Below are 20,036 nucleotides of genomic sequence, written 5' to 3' on the forward strand. Positions count from 1 at the left end.
GCCGGTAAGGCACTGGCCCCGGACCCTGGCGTCCTGTGCGCCCAAGTTCAGCCCTGCCCGCCTTCTCAGGGGCTTCCATTCATTCTGGGCCAAAAGGGAACTGCCGCCCCCGCTTCCAAACTGTTGTAGTTTCCCAGATGGATTGTTCGGAGGAGGCGGTCCTGGAGTGAAGGGACCACCTGGCTGACAGCCCTAGAGATGGAGGCGAGAAGGAACAGACGTGAACAGTTCTGGGCCTGGGAACGTCCTCAGGCGAGGGTCTGGGGACCCTGAATGAAATTTTGGTGTTTACACAGTGACTGTCCGGGTACACGGAATAAAATTCTGGAGGGCGTAGAGTGAGGGTCCGGAAGCCCCGGGATTAGGTGGGGTCCAGGTGCCCAGGATGACTTTCTGGGAGGCGCAGAGTGTGGAGGCCCCGGCATTTAGATGTGGGTGCACAGGATGGAATTCTAGGAGCCCAGATTAGCGTCCAGGTGCACGGGATGACATTCTGGGGTGCGCAAAGTGAGGGCCTGGGGGTTCCCCTGGTTGAGTCTGGGGGCCTGGCATCAAGGCCATGCCCCCAGGATCGGGCGCTAGGGGGACCCTGGCCCTGTGCCGGGAGGCGGCTCCGGGCAGCGCCGCGGGGGACCGGGTGGGGGCCTGCGGCTGGCCGGGGGCGGAGAAGCGGGGGGTCGGGGTCCCTCCCCCTGGCGCGGGCTCAGGAATCCGCCGAGGGGCGGGCTGAGGCGCCGGGGTGGGCCGCGCCGCGGCGGGCGGGCGGGCGGGGGGCGCTTCCTGGGGCCGCGCGTCCAGGGAGCTGCGGCGTCCGCCCGTCCGTCTGCCCGCAGGCACTGCCCGAACCAGCCGAGCCTCCGGAGACCCGGGCCGCGGGGGCGTCGCGGGCTCAAGTGAGTGGCCGTCCGTGGGGGGAGGGCGCGAGCCGGAGTCTCGGCCGAGTCGGCGTCAGCGCAGAGCCGAGAGGCCCGCGCTCCTCGGCCCGCGCCACAGGGGGACCGGGCGGGGGCGGGGTGGCCCCGGGGCGGGTGGGCCCCGAACCCCGGCCTGCGGGAGGAGTGGGCCCGCGGCCCTGGGAAGCTCCGGGGCCCCAAGCACAGTCCGGAGCGGGAGGCGGCTCGGGCCAGGGCTCGGAGTCCCGGTACAGGGAATGGGGGGTGCGTGGCAGAAGTTCCCTAACCACCTCCCACCCCACCCCCTCGCCCACCACCTCCCAGCCCCAGGATGCTCCCCTTCGCCTCCTGCCTCCCCGGCTCTCTACTGCTCTGGGCGCTGCTGCTGTTGCTTTTGGGGGCAGCATCTCCCCAGGATTCGGAGGAGCCGGACAGCTACACGGTGGGGACCGTGGGGCCACTGGCCTGGGATGGGCTGGGTAGGGACACAGAGACCAGGATCCTGGGGTGGCTGCTGCTGGGGACGATTCTCCCCTCCCCTGGTTGGTGAAGCGGCTGGGGGGCCATTGTTTGGAGCAGGCTGGGAGGGTGGCCAGGCTCAGGCCCTGATCTTGGCCTGGTCATTTGAAGGGGACTGGGAAGGACTACTGGCCATCTCTGGTCCCTTTGTAGGAATGCACAGATGGCTATGAGTGGGACCCCGACAGCCAGCACTGCCGGGGTGAGTGCGCCTGGGGGACCCACCCCCAGGAACTGGGAAGGGGATTGCGGCCTCAGCTCCGGGAGCAGCACTGGGAGCCCGATGACCTGTCCTCTGCCCAGCTTGGCTTGGCGGAGGCCAGCTCTGATTCCCTGGGGGCCAGCTCAGTTAGAGGTGGAGAGGCCATGCAGGCCCCTCCCTCTCAGAGAAACTCAGGACACCCTGCCCCCACCCCTCAGTAGGCAGGAGAACAAACAGGGCACTGCCCAGAGGAGTTGGGTCCTGGAACCTCTAATCACTCTTCTATGTAGCTTTGTCCCATCACGTCCTGGGAGGGCAGTGTCTGTGGGGTGGGTGAGGAGGCCTGCACATCACTCTTGGGCTGAGCCAGGGCCAGGGCTTTGGGGAGGGATAGAGACCCTCTTGGGGGAAGAGAATGGGGGTGGGGGGGACTATGGGAACAGCCACCCCGCCCCACCATCAGCCCTGGCAGGCTTGGGGAAGGGTCCTGGGCAAGCACCTTTAGCTTGTTGAATTGAGAGGGAAGGCCTTGCCTGGGTCACACAGCTTATAGAAGGCCAAGCTGGGCTCCTGCCTGCCACCCACCCCACGGCCAGCCCAGGAGACTGGCTGTGCCCAGCAGACCCCTCTCTACAGATGTCAACGAGTGCCTGACCATCCCCGAGGCCTGCAAGGGGGAGATGAAATGCATCAACCACTATGGGGGCTACCTGTGCCTGCCCCGCTCAGCCGCTGTCATCAATGACCTTCACGGCGAGGGACCACCACCACCAGTGCCCCCTGCTGAACATCCCAACCCCTGCCTACCAGGCTATGAACCTGATGAGCAAGAGCGCTGTGTGGGTGAGTGAGGGTCACCCTGACGCAGGGACTTCGAGTCCTCCTACCAAGCATCTGTCACTGCATCTTAAAAACTCAGACCTCAGTTTCTCCCTTGCTCGAAAGCCTCTTCAGGGCTACCGGGATGCCATCCAGATCCTCGCTTTGTGTGGGGCCTGCCACACGTGGCCCCGGCTCCTGTCCCACTGCTCCAGCCAGCATCTGGAGCCCCCTCCCCGATTGCTGGACACACACTGCAAGAGCTCTGCTTCTCAGCTTCTGTCTTCTACCCTCTTCCTGATCTGGACCCCGCTTCTGGGTGCCACGGGCTTTGGAGGAAGGCCCTGGAATCAGTGTTCCTGGGAGTATGGGCAGGGCCTTACTTCCTAATGTCCCTCTGGCATGGGAATGTCCCAGGTGAGGGGTGCCCTTCCTGTTGGCTCCCAGGCTGACGGACTGTTGAGTCGAATCCGTGAGCTCCTTTTTTGAGAGTTCTGGTGTTACTCACACACCCCGTGAGTGGTACCTGACCTGTGTCTTCCCGTGTTGAGGTATCTGTCATGTTGGGTGGTGCATGGGCTCCCAAGTGGGGGCTGAGTGGTGTCTCCTGCAGACGTGGACGAGTGTGCCCAGGCCCTGCATGACTGCCGCCCCAGCCAGGAGTGCCATAACCTACCTGGCTCCTACCAGTGCACCTGCCCTGATGGCTACCGAAAGATTGGGCCCGAATGTGTAGGTGAGTCCGGGGAATAGACCCTCTAGTCTCTGCCTTGTGCCCTTGACCTGGCTCTCACCTTGCACCTGTTCTGGCCCACCGTCAGGCTTTGCCCCAGTCCCCCACCACCTCTGCCTTCCTGTCGCCGGTCACAGGACCGTGAGGCTATATGTCTGAGTCCTGGCTGACCTGGCCCAACCCAGCCCCCCGACCCCGGCCCCAGGCAACACTGTGGGCGGTGAGGGGGTGCCTCGGTGGCTCAGTCGGTTAAGCATCCAACTCTGGCTCAGGTCACGGTCTCACGGTTTGGGAGATCAAGCCCCGCGTCAGGCTGTCAGCACGGAGCCCACTTGGGTTCATCTGCCCCCCTCTCTCTGTCCTTCCCTAACTTGTGCACTCTCTGTCTCAAAAAAAAAAGACTATCAGTGGTGAGTCCTCGAGGCCCGCGTGACTTGTGCCCTCTGCGCTCTTTCCTCTTCCTCCACCGCAGATATCGATGAGTGCCGTTACCGCTATTGCCAGCACCGCTGCGTCAACCTGCCCGGCTCCTTTCGCTGCCAGTGCGAGCCGGGATTCCAGCTGGGGCCCAACAACCGCTCCTGTGTAGGTGAGGCTGGGCCGGGCCGAGCCAGCTCCTGGATCCTGGGCAGGGTGGTACGGGGCAGAGGAGCTCTCTTTCTGAGCGGCCTAGGTAAAGCGGGCTGCTTCCTGGCTTTCACCCCTCCCATCTTGCCCTGCACTTCCAGATGTGAACGAATGCGACATGGGGGCTCCGTGTGAGCAGCGCTGCTTCAATTCCTATGGGACCTTCTTGTGTCGCTGCCACCAGGGCTACGAGCTGCATCGGGATGGCTTTTCCTGCAATGGTGAGAGCTCCGCATCCACCGCGTGTGCCTCTGTTGCTGTCCCGGGTCCCGTGCCATGCCGCGTTTTCTGCCACACGGTCGGTGGTCCTTTGGACGCCTCCGGGTCACATCCGTTCTGCCCTCGTGGACCTCCTGTGTATTCCACCCTGGGGCTGATTGTAGGGCACCTGCAGACCCGCCCACCGGGACTCCCAGCTGGGGCGGGAAGGCCCAGAGGGGAGCAGCAGGAAGCACGGAAGCTCAAGCTCGGCGGGGAGACCCACAAAGGACGTGGGTCCTCCCCTCTTTGCGGGTCAGGTTGCCCTGCATTCGAATCCTGGACTAGGGCAAGCCACTCTTGTGAGCCCATTACTTCTGTAACATGGGGTTGTCTTGAGGATTATGTGGGGAGGTGACAAGACAGGCTTCATCAAGTTCCAAGCCACAACGTGGTTTGGTTTGGTTTTTTAAGTGTATCTATTCACTTTGAGAGAGACAGAGACAGAGCGAGTTGGGGGAGGGGCGGAGAGAGAGAGAGAGAGAGAGACAGAGAATCCCAAGCAGGCTCTGAACTGGCAGTCCAGAGTCCGACGCGGGGCTCGATCCCACGAACCGTGAGATCATGACCTGAGCCGAAACCAAGAGTCGGATGCTTAACTCACGGAGCCCCCCAGGCGCCCCCCCAGGCCACAACGTTTTAAGGCGAACTACCATTTATTGAGAACCTTGCCTGTGCAGTGCATTTCCTGTATATACTTGGCCACATTTAATCCTGCCAACAACCCTTTGATGTAAGTATGAATGTTTCCTTCCTCTGGAAAACGAGCATGGTAATATCTCCCCTGAGCTTTAGTGGGAGGATTGTTAAAAAAAAAAAAAAAAAAAAAAAAAAAAAGTGAGCATAACATCCTTCAAACAAAGGGAGGTTACGTGACTTACCCAGGGTCATACAGTTAGGGCAAGATGGCACCAGGGTTCCGCTCCGGACTTCTCACTCCATGTCAGCTGGCCATGTACCCTGTTTATGTTCCGCTTTGCCGCTGTGTAAGGCCCCACTGATACCTGGCTCGGTGCTGGGCATCATGAGGAGAGCCAGAGCAGAAAACCTGGCTCCTGCCTGTGCAGCTCGCAGTTGGCAGGACGGGACTGTATGCTTAGGCTGACTGTGGGTTGCAGGAATTGGGCGAGTTGCCAAACCTATAGATTCCCAGTGCTCTCGTGTAGTATCGCCTTGCAGTGCTGGGGCAGAGAGGCCTGTGGGCCGGGCGGTCTGGGCAGATGTTTCTTTGAATCCTCTGTCCCCTTACTGAGCTTTGCTAGGCTGGTCTCATCCCCCTCTGTCTTTCCACACTGAGCCTGACATCGGGCCGGGGCTCTCTCTGTAACCGTTCGTGGGACCGGATGGAGAGGACTGCCCTTGGCCCAGAGCCCTCCTCCCCACTCCCCCTCAGATATCGATGAGTGCAGCTACTCCAGTTACCTCTGCCAGTACCGCTGTGTCAACGAACCCGGCCGCTTCTCCTGTCATTGCCCGCAGGGCTACCAGCTTCTGGCCACGCGTCTCTGCCAAGGTACGGGTTGCCCCGGTGGGGCGGGCAGGGTGGTATCGGGGGCTGGTGGCCTGACGTCTGGGTTCCAGCCCCTTTCCGCTGACACAGACATTGATGAGTGCGAGTCGGGCACACACCAGTGCTCTGAGGCCCAAAGCTGTGTCAACTTCCATGGGGGCTACCGCTGCGTGGACACCAACCGCTGCGTGGAGCCCTACGTCCAGGTGTCGGACAAGTGAGTCCACTCGCACAGCTCCCCCCTACCCCAGAAACTGCAACTCTCAGAGGCCTCTGCTATTCTGCCTGGCTAGTGCCTCGAGGGCCGATGGGAGTTGTAGTCTGTCACGGCTAAACCATGCATACTGTTCTAGCAGGAGTGGGAGGATCCTTTGGGGATCCCTATTTCTTTATTATTATTTTTTTAATATTTACGTTTGAGACAGAGCGCGCGAGAGCATGAGCGGGGAGGGTCAGAGAGAGAGGGAGACACAGAATCGGAAGCAGGCTCCAGGCTCCGAGCTGTCGGCACAGAGCCCGACGCGGGGCTCGAACTCACGAACCATGAGATCGTGACCTGAGCTGAAGTCGGACACTTAACCGGCTGGGCCACCCAGGCGCCCCTGGGGATCCCTATTTCTAGGGGTGGGGCCAAACCTGGGGTATGGGCTAGGACCTCATTCGTGTCCTCATCTCCGGGTCTCTAGTCGCTGCCTCTGTCCGGCCTCCAACCCCCTGTGCCGGGAGCAGCCCTCGTCCATCGTACACCGCTACATGAGCATCACCTCGGAGCGGAGCGTGCCCGCCGATGTGTTCCAGATCCAAGCGACCTCTGTCTACCCTGGCGCCTACAATGCCTTTCAGATCCGTGCGGGAAACTCGCAGGGGGACTTCTACATTAGGGTAAGGCTCTCCCCTAACTCCACCCTTCAACTGATATGCATAATCCAAAATTGAATTCCAGGAAACCCTAAGTGGGAGACTCGGCTTTATCACCATGTCCCGCCTCTTCTTTCAAAGCCCCGCCCCGTGGGAGGTGCAATTTCTGTAGAAAGGTAGGGGTATTCTAAATTCCCTTGGTACAAACTGCAGGTTGTTAAATACAGTTCTAACGGGGCCTTCGGACGCTGGGGTTTGAGTCCCTGCACCGGCTTCCATATCCGGCCTCAGATTTCTTCACCTTTAGAACAAGGCACTGGCATGAGAGGCCAGCCCAGGTGACAGATGCAGCGGAGTCTGAGGAACGCAAACCGATGAAGCTGGGCCTTGGAGAGAGAGGCAGTGGGGGTTGGTGCAGGGGCCTGCGGTACAAGAGTCCAGCTCTCTGCCTGTGGAACCGTTAGGAGGGAGGGGTCCAGGTGGGACTGACAACAAGAGGGGTCCAAGGGGTTATCGGGTATCAGTTGTTTTCTCTTTCCGAAACTGAATGCTCTGAAGGGAAGTCGGCCTCCTCCAGGTCACCAAAGGCCCCACCACTCCCAAGAGTCTCCCACCCTCGCCTTGAATCATCAGTTGACCCCGGTTAGACAAAGAACTAGATGGGAAAGGTGGGAAGAATACCAGTGGTGGATCGCTCTCTCTCTCTTTTTTAAGTTTATTTATTTTGAGGGAGACGGCATGAGCAGGGGAAAGGCAGAGAGAGAGAGAGAAAGAGAAGGAAAGAGAGAGAATCCCAAGCAGGCCCCGCGCTGTCTTCGTGAAGCCCAATGCAGGGCTCGAACCCACGAACCGTGAGTTCACAACTTGAGCCAAACCCAAGAGTCAGACGCTTAAACCACCGAGCCACCCAGGCGCCCCACCAGCGGGAGATCTCTGAAGGCAGGAGCCTGGGGGCACGAGAGAGGAGATGTCACGGGTGTCACAGAGCCAGATGAGGGCCTGGAGTCCCAGCCTGGCTAGGGCTTTCTACTTCAAAGCAAACTGGTTGTGGGTGCAGGAAAAGGGACAGGGAGGGGATGCCAGGGCAGGGTCTTGGCACGTAGGTTGACACAATCTGCATGTCCCCCCACCCACTGTGCCCTGCAGCAAATCAACAATGTCAGCGCCATGCTGGTCCTCGCCCGGCCTGTGACAGGCCCCCGGGAGTACGTGCTGGACCTCGAGATGGTCACCATGAACTCCCTCATGAGCTACCGGGCCAGCTCTGTACTGAGACTCACCGTCTTCGTGGGGGCCTACACTTTCTGAGGTGTGGGTGGGGAGCCCTCAGGGAGGGAGAGGTTTCCTGCAGCCGAAGAGCCGGGGGCTCAGGGATGACTGTGTTCGGCTAAAAGGGAAGATGCTGTTGTGAAGAGTAGAAAGAGAAAGGCAATAAAGGGAGAAAGAAGGAGTCCTGGTGGCTGAGGGGGGTGGGTCACACTGTAGTGAACCCCAGACCGGGGAAGGGACCAGGCTGTGGGAGGAGGGTCCACCACCCACAGCGGGGGGAGTCTCTGTTCAGGCTGAGGGGGCCCCGTGGATAAGAACTGGGAACTGCAGCCCCAAGCCAGGATTGGTCTAGGTACCACGCACATTAGAATCGCTCTGAGAAGGTAGGAGGTAATAAGGCTACAGACTCCAGGACCCAGCCCAGAAATTGGGGTTCGACTGGTCTGCAGGGGGCCTGGGAAACCCCACTGTAGACGATGGAAGCCTTGGGTTTCAATCCCAGCTTGGCCTCAAACTGTCAACTTGGCTCGACCCTCGTGGCTTCCCGCGCCTCTGTCTTCCAATCCATAAAATGAGGCAATTAGACTATGAGTGCTTTCCAAACTTTTCTTTTCCAAGCTACAGAACCTCTCATCAAAGGAAATTTTATTTGATCAGGGAAGTCTGATGACCTAGGACTAGATTCCAAGCTGCAGTGCCTTGCTTACTCCATCTCCCGGGTGGTCTCAGTGCTCCACCAGGGAGCCCTAGGGTCCTGAGGAGCTCGGTTTAAAAATCACTGGACCTGCCGGTCTTCCCAGTTCCTGCCTGGATATTTCACAAGGCCCCTGGGGCCTGGCACCACCTTCATAATACATAAGGCTGCAAATACTTCTACTTTTATCGTAGCCCAAAAGATTCCGATTAAAAGGCTGGCTAGCCTGTGAAGGTGGGGGCTGGAGTCGGCCTCGTGGCATGGCTCAGGTCAGGGGGCCGTGGCTGCAGTAGAGCTGGGACAAGGTCCTGCTCAGAGCGGGTCCCAGATTCCTGCACAAAGAGAGAGGCAGGTGAGGCTCAGGCCCCGGGCCGGAGCAACCCAGCCCCAGCCACTCCCTCTGGGTCCTTTTCCTTGCCGTCACCTCTGCAGTTGGCCGCACTTGATGGTGCTCAGCAGCAACTCCTGTTCCTTGGGGGTGGCACAGGCATCATAGGCGGCCAGTAGGCTGGGGGGGGGGGGGGGAGTGGGCACAGGCGTCATAGGCGGCCAGTAGGCTGGGTGGGGGGTGGTGTTTGAGTTTCTAAAGCTTGACAACAGCGGACGGCTGGCCCACTTTGAGTGGTGAGGTCAGCATCACGGGGGACAGGCAGAAGTCAGCATGGGGAAGAGGGGTCAGGACCACTGCTACACTTCCTGAGCCTGGCATTCAAGGCCCTGTTCTATCCAGCTCACACTCCCTTCGTGCTGCTGCAAATGTTCTCCAAGTATGGCCATTCTTGGCCCAGTCTTCATGGCCCAACCCCTCCTCCAGAAGCCTTCTCTGCTGCACCAGGCAGAATGTCTCCCTCCCTTCCCTCCCTCCTCCCTCCCTCTTAGTGGCTGAGATACTGTCTGGTCCTAGCTGGCTCTGTTTTCCTTACCATCTGACGTCCACTAACTCCTCTCCGTGAACTCAGCCGGGTCTGTCCAGCCCTCGAAGAGCCAGACCCCTCCGCAAAGCACTGGTTGAGCTGAATTCCACGCAGGTAGGGCAGAGGCAGAGGACCCCTAAGGGGCTCTGCTGCAGGCCTACCTGGCAGGGGTGCTGTACCGGTCCACTATGGCCGCTGCCTTCTCCCCACTCACACCGCGCACCTGCATCAGCTGTCGGGCGAACACCTCGCGCACTGACTGGGCCTGGAACGGGGGAGGACTGTATCAGGAGTGGTCTGGGGCTGGGCCACCTAAGGAGGCGCTGGGTAGAGGCAGTACCTTGTTCTTGATGGCTCCCGCGTTGAAGTCACTGAAGGTGAGGAGTGAGCAGAGAGGATCTGGAGAGGGCCCAGGCCTCGATTCAGGGTCCCCGGAGGTTCCCCAGGGGCGACTGCGTAGGGTATGGCCCTGAGGGAAGAGGGGACTGAGGCCAGGACAGAGCTCTAGGGGACAGCCCCCAGCCAGTCCTTGCCCGATCCTAGGCCTCTGTGAGCCAGCCGGAGAAACAGAGGTTTTGCTCCCTCACCTTCCTTGGGGGAAGCCCAGGGCTCAAGGACAAATACACCCGCTCACCTGGTAGAGTCTCTGTAAGCCCCGCGTCATGAGGGCCAGGTAGGCAGCCGACTCCTTAATGTCCGCTGTACGCTTCACAAAGAAGCCGTCGATGACCTGGGGAAGAGGAGCCCACCCAAGAGAAGGAGGGGATCCTGGCGGGAGCCGTGGACCACGGGGTCCCTGCCAGCCTGGCCCTGCCCCCTCGGCTCACCTGAGTGTTGGTGACAGCCTGCAGCAGCGTGCTCTCTGGAAGGCTGAGGTTGTTCGCCGAGCAGTGCTCCTCCACCAGGTATATCCGGTGCCCCAGGCCACAGCGCTTCAGCCGGAACTGAGGAGGCAGACAGACGGGCAGGGTCAGGCCCGGATGCCCACCTGCCAGCTGTCTATCTGTCACGCTCAAAATCGTCACGGGACCCTGGGCCCACCAACCCACCTCCTCACCCTCCCTAGCATCTCTGCCTGTCCTAGAGCGGCCTCCACCTTTGCTCGCACTGTTCTCGTTGCACGGACACCCCTTCCACCATCTCTGAATGGTGCCCGTTCTTCAAACCTCTGTTGGCCTACACATGGCCTGACTACGCAGTTAGCCCAGCAGCCAGCACCGAGACTGAGCTGCTTCCGTCCCGCTCCTGGAGCTTTGGGTCCTATTTATCCCGGACTGCAGGGGCCGGCCGCCCGAGGGTACTTGAATACGCTCCTCAGTCCGGTCCAGTCACCCTGAGCCCCTCCCGCGTGCCTGCAGGGGCTCCACGGGTCGGATCTTGGGGCTGCTTGGGTGCACCTCTAGCGGGAACTCTGCTTTGAGGCCACCCAGAAGTGCCCCGGGCTCCTCTGGGCTGAGGAGGAGCCCTAGAGCAGACAGGGAACTGGGAGCACAGTGAGGCCAGTATGGGAACCTTCTGCTCGTGGAAGCGGCCATCCATGATGCTGCTGTTCAGGTCGTCCAGCCGCTTGCGCTCCACGATGTGGTCCAGGACGAGCTCCCCAGGTCTCACTGCCAGGAAGCCAAGAAGGGTTCTATTGGCTTGCGTTTCCCACCCCCCAACTGGGCCCGGCCTCTGCTACCTGCCCTTCCGTCCATGCCCCTTACCTGGGTCTCCGGGCTCGGTCTCCTGCGCCACCCACACGAAGTCCCCAACGTGCAGCTTGCGCACCGTGTGGGTGACACGCAGCCGCTGTAGCTCGAGGAGCAGCTCTTGCCTGTGCCCGGCCCTGGGGTTGCGAGACAAGGGGCCTAGATCAGGACACCTGATCGTGCCGCCTCCCAGCATCCTCCCCCTCGCTTCCCCCACCCCACTCACCCCTTGGCTTCACCGATGTCCACACACAACAGCACCCTGTACTCTCCAGGCCTGAGCTCCAGTGACAGCTGCTGGGCACTCCCTTCGCTGGCGCCACTACGAGGCGGGGAGGGGGTGTTGGTGTGTCTGAGGCCCGAACACCAGTGCCAGGCAGGTTCCCCCCAACAACCCACAGTGGGTGGGGCAGCTCAGCTATAGCTGACGGAGACAGGGTTGGCCTCATTTCTGGGACTCCTTTTTCTCCCCTGTTGTCCCCCTCCCCGCTCCTCCTCACAGCTCAGCGGAGGCTGCTCCTGGCTCTTCTGGCTCCGCCCCAGGGGGCTCCTCTGGTCCGAGGCCCACATTCAGTGAGCTCAGGCCCTCTGACTCAGCCAGCTTCTGGGCCAGCTCCAGACCCTCAGGGGTCAATGAGTACCTGGGAGATGGAGGAGAGGAACACAGACCTCCCTTTTTCACTCACACCTGGCAGGCTCTCCCGCCGGCCCCCAGCGAGGCTGGCCTTGCCAGCCTCGGTGACCCTGCACAAACAAGTCCAGTGGCTTCCACGCCCCCATGCTGTGTTCTTGCTCCCCAGATCAGCATCCTGTGGACCTGCCCAGGGATATTTCTCAGTCTGCAACAAGCACATCTCAGACAGACTTTCTCTCTCTCCGGAGCGCCTTTTCTGCGTCTCTCCCCACTACGTTCTGAGACGTGTCAAATGCCGTGTCCTCCAGCAAAGCCTGTCTGCTCTTACAGTAACCTGTGGCACCCTCTCCTCTCGGATCCTGCTGGTACTCCAACAGTGGGGGCTCCTGGGAGTACAGTCTTCCCTCCCCCACCTATCTCAACAGCACGAGGCCTGAGATTAGCTGGGTGACTGTAGGGCCCCACTTGGAACATCATGCCACATCTCCCCCCCCTGCACCTCCTGTAGTTGACCCTACCTGGCTGGCTGGTGTGTCCTGAGAACCAGGTTCCTGTGGAGGAGGGAACGGAGGGCTGGCCAGGGTCGAGCACTCCCAGGGGCCGCCTGTCCACAGGGGAGGAGACCCTTAGAAAGCTGCTGGTACTACCACACGTCCAGCTCCCTGGGCCCCAAACCACTGCTTGCTCCCAAGAAGAGAAGTCTCTGGTGGACTCGGGGTCTCATCAAGAGCCACTCGGCTCCACCCTTTTCCCATCTCAGTGCTCACCCTGGGAGTTTTCTGGGCACACCTCCGCAGAAGCTCCTCCTTGGTCAGGAAGCCATGACCACTAGGATTCTGGAACCAAGGCAGAAATGTAACCGAGGCGGGTTCAGCACTGGGGCCAGTCCTGTCGCTTCCAGGAGCCTCACGCCCCACTGCCCAACTTCCCCTGACTCCTGGGACTACCAAGCGCTCACCAGGTGTTCCCTGTAGAGCAGAAGCAGGACTGCCCGGGCTCCCGAGTGCCGAGTGGGCCGGTAGCTGCCACGGCCTCCAGCTTTGGGCTGGGCTGAAACCTGAAAGATACACGGCGGCTTTGAAGAGGAAAACCAATGAGCCATCAGAGACTGAATCCCTGGCAGGGCTGAGGTTCAGGTTCTAGCTCAGCGCCCGGCTCCAGACAAGTCACGCAAGCTGCCTCTGTTCCCCTATCTGTAAAATGGCTCAGATGATGGGCCGGCCTGTAAAAGCTGCAGCGAAACGGTGGATGGTTGGAGTGGGGGATGGGAGCAGGAGGGGGGGTCAGGGGTGGAACTGGCCTGACCCAGCCTCAGTTCTACCATCCACTGCACAACAGAAGTAGTAAGGAAAAGCCAACAATAGCAATGCCCACGACTTACTGGGCTTGGCCCCCTAAATAGCCTGATCGTGGAACTCCTCAGCTGACTCTGTTATCATTCGGGATCTCCATCCACAGAGGAGAAAACGAAGTATGAGGATAAATCATTTGCCCAAGGCCAGGCATGACTGGTGGGAGATCTGTACCCAGGCCTGATAAGTCCCCCAAGCCACAAAATCTTACTCCTGCTGTTCCCATTTTCCTTTTCACTACCCTTGCCCACTCCTCACTGGCACGGAAGAGTCCTGGGCTCTGGCAAGTGGCCCTTCTGGGGCTGGACTCTTCTCTCCAGATGGTGAACTTGGAGCATGGTCACCTGCGGGAGCAGAAGACAGTCAACCCCACGGAATCCCACAGGTGGGAAGGTCTGAGACGCTGCCAGCTCACGTGGTAGGTGAGACAGGTGAGGCTCCGTGTGTAAGCCAGCCACTAGCCTGAGGTTAAACAGCAACTTGGACATGAGTGAGGTGCCCGAAGCTAAGGCATACCAGATGATTATGGAGACTGCTCCTGGGGGGAGACTCGGGGACCACCGACTCCTGACCCCAGCGCTCACCGCCTGATGCTCTGTGCTGCTGCAGCCGCTGATCCAGCATACGGCAGAGCCTGTCTCCGAAGTGTTGTAAGATTTTTGCTTCCTTGCCGCTGCGCAGAGGCAGTGGGTACCGCCGGAGGGAGCGCAGCGCCTGGCGGCGGTAGGGGTACGGTACTAGGTCAGGGCGGGCCTGGTGGTCTGGTTCCGCCCGCACCTGTCCCCATTAAGCCGGGACCCACCTTCTGAAACACGAATTGCGTTCGGCGCCCCCTACTGGCTGCCTCGTCCCGCCATTCGGTTAGCCAGCGTATGAAGAGCGGGTTGGGGCAAACCGGCAGCGGGCGTTTCCGGCCCATGCGGACCGGCGCTGCCATGAGCCCCAGGGCGGGTCCTCTGGCGCCTCGCGCCGACGGGAATGGGACGCCGCCAGTTCTGGAGACGGGATTCGAACACCTGACTCGAAAGGGTTAGGGCGGAACCTCTCCAATCACGTGGTCCCACGCGGGGCACTAACTAGACGAGCCTCCCGCTGCCCTCCCCGCCCCTGCAGTACTCCAAGTGGTTGGTGCTGAGAACTTTCTCTATACCCTTTCACCCCCTCGCCCCTCCCGGCCCAAACCAGCCTTCGGGACGGGCCCCACCCAGACCCTCGGAGCCTTGACCCGCCCTTTCCTCCATCCCAGATTCAAGAGTGGGGTCCTCTTTGTGCGAGACAGGAAGGCGGACAGCGCCCCCGTGTGGCTGGGAGGGCTGGCTGGGGTGGTGCTTAACACCGAGTAACCTGAGGCTGTCAGTTTCAGTCTCACCTTTGCGGAGGAGGCTGGAGAGGGGGTTTTCAGAAACGGAGAGGTGGGGGGGGGGGGAGGGACAAATGAATACAGATATATTTGCAGGAGGGACATCTAGAAAGGGCTCCAGGGATGGAGATACAAAGGTAATGTAGGAGAGATGCTGAAGGACCTCCAAAGAAACGGAGGTCCTGAACTGGGAGGGAGCGGAGCGTGGATACCCAGCAGTGGGGGAGGGGCGCAAAACAGGGGACGTATTAGGAAGGCCAAAGCTAGGAGGACGGAAGGGAACAGAGAACGAGTTGAAAAGGGACAAATAGGAGATGCTAGAACTCAGGGCAGGTGTGTGGAGGGAGTCTGAGATGGGCTTGTGGTTGGATTCAGGGGAATCGACTGGAGGTAAGAGCCCGGACAAGGGTGGAAGGGGAGAACATGTCGTTTTCGTGACTCATTGGAGATGAGAGACCCTCAAGGAGGTTTAGGTTTAGGCTTATGCAAAAGGAACCCAGGTTGAGACGAGTACAGCCGAATTCGGCTCAAGGATCTCGCCAGGAAGTTACAGCCTTCCCCAGCTGTTTTACGGAAGTATCGAGGCGCAGGTCTGGGGCCTTCGAGGAGCGGAGAGGAGGGCGCCGGAGCTCCAGGCCCGCCCCTTCAGACTCCGCCCAGCCGCGATTCTGCACGCCCCCCCCCCCCCCCCCCCCGCCAGCTAGCTCCGAACTCCCGCCTCCCTCCCGAGGCTGCCTTATAAGGAGCCTCCATCGGGCTTTCGGTTTGGCACCACCCCCTCTAGTCTCTTGTCCTAATAAGGACATCTAGGGCATCCTGTGGCTAGGGGCGGGCGGGAGCGCGTCTCCAGGGTAACTTCGAAGTCTCTCTCCCCCTCCTTGTTGCTCTTGGAAACTCCCCGAGGGTTGAGAAAAGTGGAGCCAGCCTCCTTTTCTGGCAGGGTCGTTTACGGGGCTGGGGGTCGAGCGGCGGCCTCCACCTGGGGCTCGAGGCAACTCGGCTGGTGGGCGGTGCAGCAGGATGTCTCTGACTACAATCCCCGGCATGCCCTGCGAGGGGCCCCCACTCCCGGTCAGGAAGACCGGACTTGCAACCCTTCATTTACATCCTTTATTCCAGTGATGGGATCCATGCCCCCAGTTCCCTTGTTTGCGACTCTTTGTGTTTCTGTAGAGCTTATGGCCATTGTCATTGTTCGAGGCCAACGAAAACTCCCGTACCCTCATCCGTTTTGTTTGAAACAGGCCCACACAAAGCTGTGTCTTAATTCTCCCGGGTATTAAGTTAGACGTAAGCCTGGCTATCAACTCGAGAACGAGAGTCAAGTCTGGTTTAATATCTATTTCCCCTTTTCACTGTGTCTAGCACAAAATCTTTGAATTGAATTGATCGCACAAAACCGTGCCTTTCTCCCTTTATTGTTCCGTGAATTTGTCAGACATCTTTTAAAAAAAAAGGACAAAGCTCTATTTTCAAAGACTTCCTTATAGCCTTTCCCTGGTGGGTTTCTTTTTTCTTCTTCTTCTAATTTAATCGAAGTTGCAGATAGCCTTTTCTCAGTATGCAAGTGGCTTTGCACATGAAGGGTGCTCAAGAAATTTTTTATTGAATTGAAGACACCTTACACTTTCTATTCTCCTTGCTCTAGGACTGGATTCCAGGTCAATGAATTAAGTTGCTTCAATTCAGAAAAGCAAAATATTAACTCAAAATTTTCAGACCAGAAAGTGCCAAGATGGATCTTAGGCAACAGTTTCGCTGCGGATAAAGAGCGGCGAGGTCGACAACTCATTTTCGGGTCCCATTACCTAGAGCCGGGGCCCTTTGCTCAGCTGAGCGTTTCCTGGAAAATTGGGCCAATGGGCGCGCTCTCCGTGCCATGGCCCCGCCCCTCTTGGCTGCCTCGGACTACGTTTCCCAGCATGCAATGTGGCGCTGGGAGGCCTGCTGGCGAAAAAGACTCCGTTACCCAGCGAGCCCGAGAACGGCGCAGGACCCTTGGACTTCACTTCCCGTCGGCCCGTGGGGAGGGCGCCGGAAGCCCGCCCCGCCCCTCATTGTGCGGCTCATACTAAACGGAAGGGGCCGGGAGAGGCCGCGTTCAGTCGGATCCCGGCAGCAGCTGCAGCGGCTCTCGTCTTTTCTGACTCTCCTTGCTATCTCCTTTTCGCTTCCGGAAACATGGTGAGCAGCAGGCCATGGCGACTGAGGGGTGGTGGCTGCGAGTCGGTCTGCGCGCGGGGGAGGGAAAGGGGGAGCGACGTCGGCACCCCCTCCCCCAGCGCCCCGGGCGGGATGAGGGTCTCGGACTGAGGGGCGGGCGGCGTTGGGACGCGCGTGCGCGCCCGCGGGCGCTGGGGAGGGCTGCCTCGGACGACGCTCGCGCGCCCCCTGGACTCCCTTCCCCTCCCCCACCGCGCTGGTGCGCTCGCGCGGACACCGACTGTGGGGGAGGGGTCCGTGGCGCGCGCGCGCCCGCCCCTCGCGGAGCAGCCGGGGACGCGCGCCGAGGCAAGTCGGTTCACGGGGGCGCGCGTTCGATAGGAGCATGCGGCATCGGAACTCGGCCCGGGGGGCGGCGAAGGAAAAGCGCGCGAGCGGTCTTGGCGCGCGCACCCCACCCAAGGGCTGTTCCTGTCTCCGCGTCACCCTCCCTCGACTGGCGGGTCTGTCTCGAGAGCAGGTGGCAAGGATGTCTGCACCCAGGAGGGGCGGGGGCGTTGGGCCAATGGAGATGCGAGGGCGTCGGGGTCCAGGCACTGGCGATTGGAATTAGGGGCTTGCACCGCGCGACACGGAGCCGCGGGTTTGCACCGCGGAGATCACCGTTCTGATCGGTAGCGAGGGAGCCCACAAAGCGATCAGGGTTGTGTGCTCCGTACATCCGGCAAAGGCTGGAACGGCGCAGTCGGCCGGCGCGTGCGCATACGCTCAGGCCCCTCCGCTGGGCCCGAAGCCCTGGACCAGCGGGGCCTTCGGCTCTCCCGGATGGGGCCTGAGGGTGGAGCCGAGTTTGGGGAAGTGACCCAGGCGGGCACCGCCCGGAAACCACCCCGCCCGCTCCATGTTCGGCCCCAGGGCTACGAGAACTGAAGGTTGTGTAACTTGCCCAAGGCTCCGGCCGGCAGCGGACGGGGCTGATAACGCCGGTCGGCCAAAGCGATTCCTTGGGGTTGAGGCCCTGGGGGTGCTACTGCCTCCGGGCACAGCTTTCTCGCCCGGACGGGCCGGGCCCTGGCGAGCACTTTTCTCCGCCTACTCCGGAAGCGGCGGAGTCACGTGGCCGGCTTCTGCAGTTCCGGGAGTGGGGGGCACAGCTGATTTCACTGTGGGCGGTAGACCCTCTCTTGTTGAGGGTGTCCCCCAGGATGGCCCAAAATAGACGTTTAAGAAGCTTTCGGGGTTCGTGGGCACTTGGGTTTGGCCTGCTAACTTCTATCAGCGATCTTGGGGTCCTGCATTTTTCCGGGAGGACAGGGAGGTTATGGGGTAGGGCCTTAATTAGGGATTGTGATTTCTGCTTTGGTTGAAGAAGACCTCGGCAAGAAAGAGGATGGTTTGTGTAACAACTGCATTGAGTAGTTCTGAAAGACTTAGCGAGGGTTGTTGAACTCATTGGTGTCTCACCTGCCATTGTGGTTCTGTTTGCAGAAGAGATGGCTATCTATGACTTGAGTACCTGGGTTCCCTTTCCCTATGTGTGAAGTTTTGAGTCAGCACTTTTATCCAGGAACTGAGATTGAGTACTTTAAGAAACGAGTCAGTAGCTTGTGGGTTCTTTTAATTCTGGGCTCACATCAAAGCCAAGGTTCTGGTCTTCACAGGTCTGCAGTTTCTAGGCTGTAAGATGTTCGGTGGGGGAGGATGATGTTGAATTCGATGATTAGAGGTCTCTTCTGTGATTGCCATTCTGGGGTTGTGTCCTGTCTAGTTCTTGGACAGTGGCTTGGCTGGGAATATGGTGACATTTATCTTGGGAAGGGGATTGATGAGCTCTTGGGGCTGAGGACCATATTTGTTGGCATCTATACAGATCTCCTAAGATTGCAAAGAAGGGACTTCACAGGGAGTCCCAGAAATCTTCCGTTTGTAAAGTATATGTGGCTCATTCTCCAGGCCTCTGGTGTGGCAGTCTCTGATGGTGTCATCAAAGTGTTCAATGACATGAAGGTTCGTAAGTCCTCAACACCAGAGGAGGTGAAGAAGCGCAAGAAGGCGGTACTCTTCTGCCTGAGTGAGGACAAGAAGAACATCATCCTGGAGGAGGGCAAGGAGATCCTGGTGGGTGATGTGGGCCAGACTGTAGACGACCCCTACGCCACCTTTGTCAAGATGCTGCCAGACAAGGACTGCCGCTATGCCCTCTATGATGCCACCTACGAGACCAAGGAGAGCAAGAAGGAGGACCTGGTGTTTATCTTCTGGTGAGACCCTCATGCAGGCACCCCCTCCTGTCACCTGCCCCAGCCCTGCCCCACTCTTCCTTCTCAGTATTGAACTTCTGTGGCTCCTGGTTAACCCAGAGGTGTGTGTTTGGGGGGAGGGCGTTGGAACGAAACACTGGTCAGAGAGGAACTTGATAAAAGCTTGAAAGCTGAGGACCAGTTCAGGGGGTTCTTGAGCTCGTCTCCCACTCGAGGGCACTTGCTAGACTCCAAGAGGGAATTTTGTCGCGTGTTCTCTGACTCTCTTTCCCTCCAGGGCACCTGAATGTGCACCCCTCAAGAGCAAAATGATTTATGCCAGCTCCAAGGACGCCATCAAGAAGAAGCTGACGGGTAAGGGCCGGCATTGGTGCCATGTGCCTCTTCACTCAGGCTTTGGCTGCAGGTGGGGGGTGAATGGCATGGTATACAAGATACCTCCCCCTCCTCTCCCCTGCCTGCTGGAACGTAACCTTGTCCCTACCATCTGTTCTGATTGGCTCCTTCCCAGCCCCGACTTCCCCTCCCCCAGTGCATCCTGCTCACAGATGCTCTCATTCTTCCTCACAGGGATCAAGCATGAATTACAAGCAAACTGCTACGAGGAGGTCAAGGACCGCTGCACCCTGGCCGAGAAACTGGGGGGCAGCGCCGTCATCTCCCTGGAGGGCAAGCCTTTGTGAGCCCCCTCCAGCCCCCTGCCTGGAGCATCTGGCAGCCCCAGACCTGCCCGTGGGGGTTGCAGGCTGCCCCCTTCCTGCCAGACCGGAGGGGCTGGGGGGATCCCAGCAGGGGGAGGGCAATCCCTTCGCCCCAGTTGCCAAACAGCCCCCTCACCCCCTGGACCTTCCTCCTCCCTCCATCCCTGACGGTTCTGGCGTTCCCAAACTGCTTTTGATCTTCTGATTCCTCTTGGGTTGAAGCAGACCAAGTTCCCCCCAGGCACCCCAGTTTGGGGGGGGCCTGTATTTTTTTTAACGATGCCCCAATTCCCGACCTGTTCCTCCCTTTTCCCATGCTGCCAACTTCTAACCGCAATAGTGACTCTGTGCTTGTCTGTTTAGTTCTGTGTATAAATGGAATGTTGTGGAGATGACCCCTCCTCGCGCCGCTGGTTCCCCTCCCTTTTTCCCCTGGTCTTCGCCACTCATGGAGGCAGGACCAGTAAGGGACCTTCAATTAAAAAAAAAAAACAAACACACACACGACAATAAAAAGGCTCACTAATGGGATGTTTGTTTCAGGGTTGGGGCCCCAGGGACCTTGGAGGCGGGGGGAG

General features: G+C 59.7%; 3 protein-coding genes across 5 annotated transcripts; 2 read left to right on the forward strand and 1 right to left on the reverse strand.

The window, feature by feature from the left end:
* Window positions 1–725: 725 nt before the first annotated feature.
* On the forward strand, window positions 726–8,279 carry EFEMP2 (EGF containing fibulin extracellular matrix protein 2). The gene is made up of 11 exons (XM_047879404.1): window positions 726–893; window positions 1,218–1,335; window positions 1,566–1,614; window positions 2,251–2,457; window positions 3,047–3,169; window positions 3,639–3,755; window positions 3,895–4,014; window positions 5,445–5,564; window positions 5,652–5,778; window positions 6,248–6,443; window positions 7,566–8,279. The coding sequence occupies exons 2-11, from the start codon at window positions 1,225–1,227 to the stop codon at window positions 7,725–7,727; spliced, it is 1,332 nt and encodes a 443-aa protein (XP_047735360.1). The 5' UTR covers window positions 726–893; window positions 1,218–1,224; the 3' UTR covers window positions 7,728–8,279.
* A 37-nt stretch (window positions 8,280–8,316) lies between these two features.
* MUS81 (MUS81 structure-specific endonuclease subunit) lies at window positions 8,317–14,140 on the reverse strand. 3 transcript variants are annotated; one of them, XM_047879401.1, is made up of 16 exons: window positions 13,776–14,140; window positions 13,558–13,687; window positions 13,232–13,317; window positions 12,580–12,678; window positions 12,389–12,457; window positions 12,140–12,225; window positions 11,488–11,628; window positions 11,214–11,309; window positions 11,003–11,124; window positions 10,809–10,906; window positions 10,124–10,240; window positions 9,931–10,026; window positions 9,637–9,765; window positions 9,458–9,561; window positions 8,807–8,890; window positions 8,317–8,714 (listed from the first exon to the last, which is right to left on the reverse strand). In XM_047879401.1, the coding sequence occupies exons 1-16, from the start codon at window positions 13,908–13,910 to the stop codon at window positions 8,648–8,650; spliced, it is 1,659 nt and encodes a 552-aa protein (XP_047735357.1). In that variant the 5' UTR covers window positions 13,911–14,140; the 3' UTR covers window positions 8,317–8,647. The 3 variants fall into 3 exon arrangements, with proteins under 3 accessions (XP_047735357.1, XP_047735359.1, XP_047735358.1); XM_047879403.1 differs by lacking the exon at window positions 11,488–11,628; XM_047879402.1 differs by lacking the exon at window positions 13,232–13,317 and having other exon boundaries at window positions 13,490–13,687.
* Window positions 14,141–16,362: 2,222 nt separating this feature from the next.
* Window positions 16,363–19,974, forward strand: CFL1 (cofilin 1). Its single transcript, XM_047824122.1, has 4 exons — window positions 16,363–16,517; window positions 18,450–18,757; window positions 19,035–19,111; window positions 19,328–19,974. The coding sequence occupies exons 1-4, from the start codon at window positions 16,515–16,517 to the stop codon at window positions 19,438–19,440; spliced, it is 501 nt and encodes a 166-aa protein (XP_047680078.1). The 5' UTR covers window positions 16,363–16,514; the 3' UTR covers window positions 19,441–19,974.
* Window positions 19,975–20,036: the final 62 nt, after the last annotated feature.

This window comes from Prionailurus viverrinus, chromosome D1, assembly GCF_022837055.1.
Source record: "Prionailurus viverrinus isolate Anna chromosome D1, UM_Priviv_1.0, whole genome shotgun sequence".
NCBI classification, from domain to species: domain Eukaryota; kingdom Metazoa; phylum Chordata; class Mammalia; order Carnivora; family Felidae; genus Prionailurus; species Prionailurus viverrinus.

Bases quoted from the DNA above. Each gene is read 5' to 3' on its own strand.
- EFEMP2 (XM_047879404.1), top strand. From the start codon at position 1,225: ATGCTCCCCTTCGCCTCCTGCCTCCCCGGCTCTCTACTGCTCTGGGCG. The intron at 1,336-1,565 runs GTGGGGACCGTG...GTCCCTTTGTAG, and splicing joins AGGAGCCGGACAGCTACACG to GAATGCACAGATGGCTATGA. The intron at 1,615-2,250 runs GTGAGTGCGCCT...CCCTCTCTACAG, and splicing joins CGACAGCCAGCACTGCCGGG to ATGTCAACGAGTGCCTGACC.
- CFL1 (XM_047824122.1), top strand. The intron at 18,758-19,034 runs GTGAGACCCTCA...CTTTCCCTCCAG, and splicing joins GACCTGGTGTTTATCTTCTG to GGCACCTGAATGTGCACCCC. The intron at 19,112-19,327 runs GTAAGGGCCGGC...TCTTCCTCACAG, and splicing joins CATCAAGAAGAAGCTGACGG to GGATCAAGCATGAATTACAA.
- MUS81 (XM_047879401.1), bottom strand. From the start codon at position 13,910: ATGGCAGCGCCGGTCCGCATGGGCCGGAAACGCCCGCTGCCGGTTTGC. The intron at 11,125-11,213 runs GTGAGTGGGGTG...TCGCAACCCCAG, and splicing joins GACATCGGTGAAGCCAAGGG to GGCCGGGCACAGGCAAGAGC. The intron at 10,027-10,123 runs GTGAGCCGAGGG...CCTCTTCCCCAG, and splicing joins AGGCTGTCACCAACACTCAG to GTCATCGACGGCTTCTTTGT.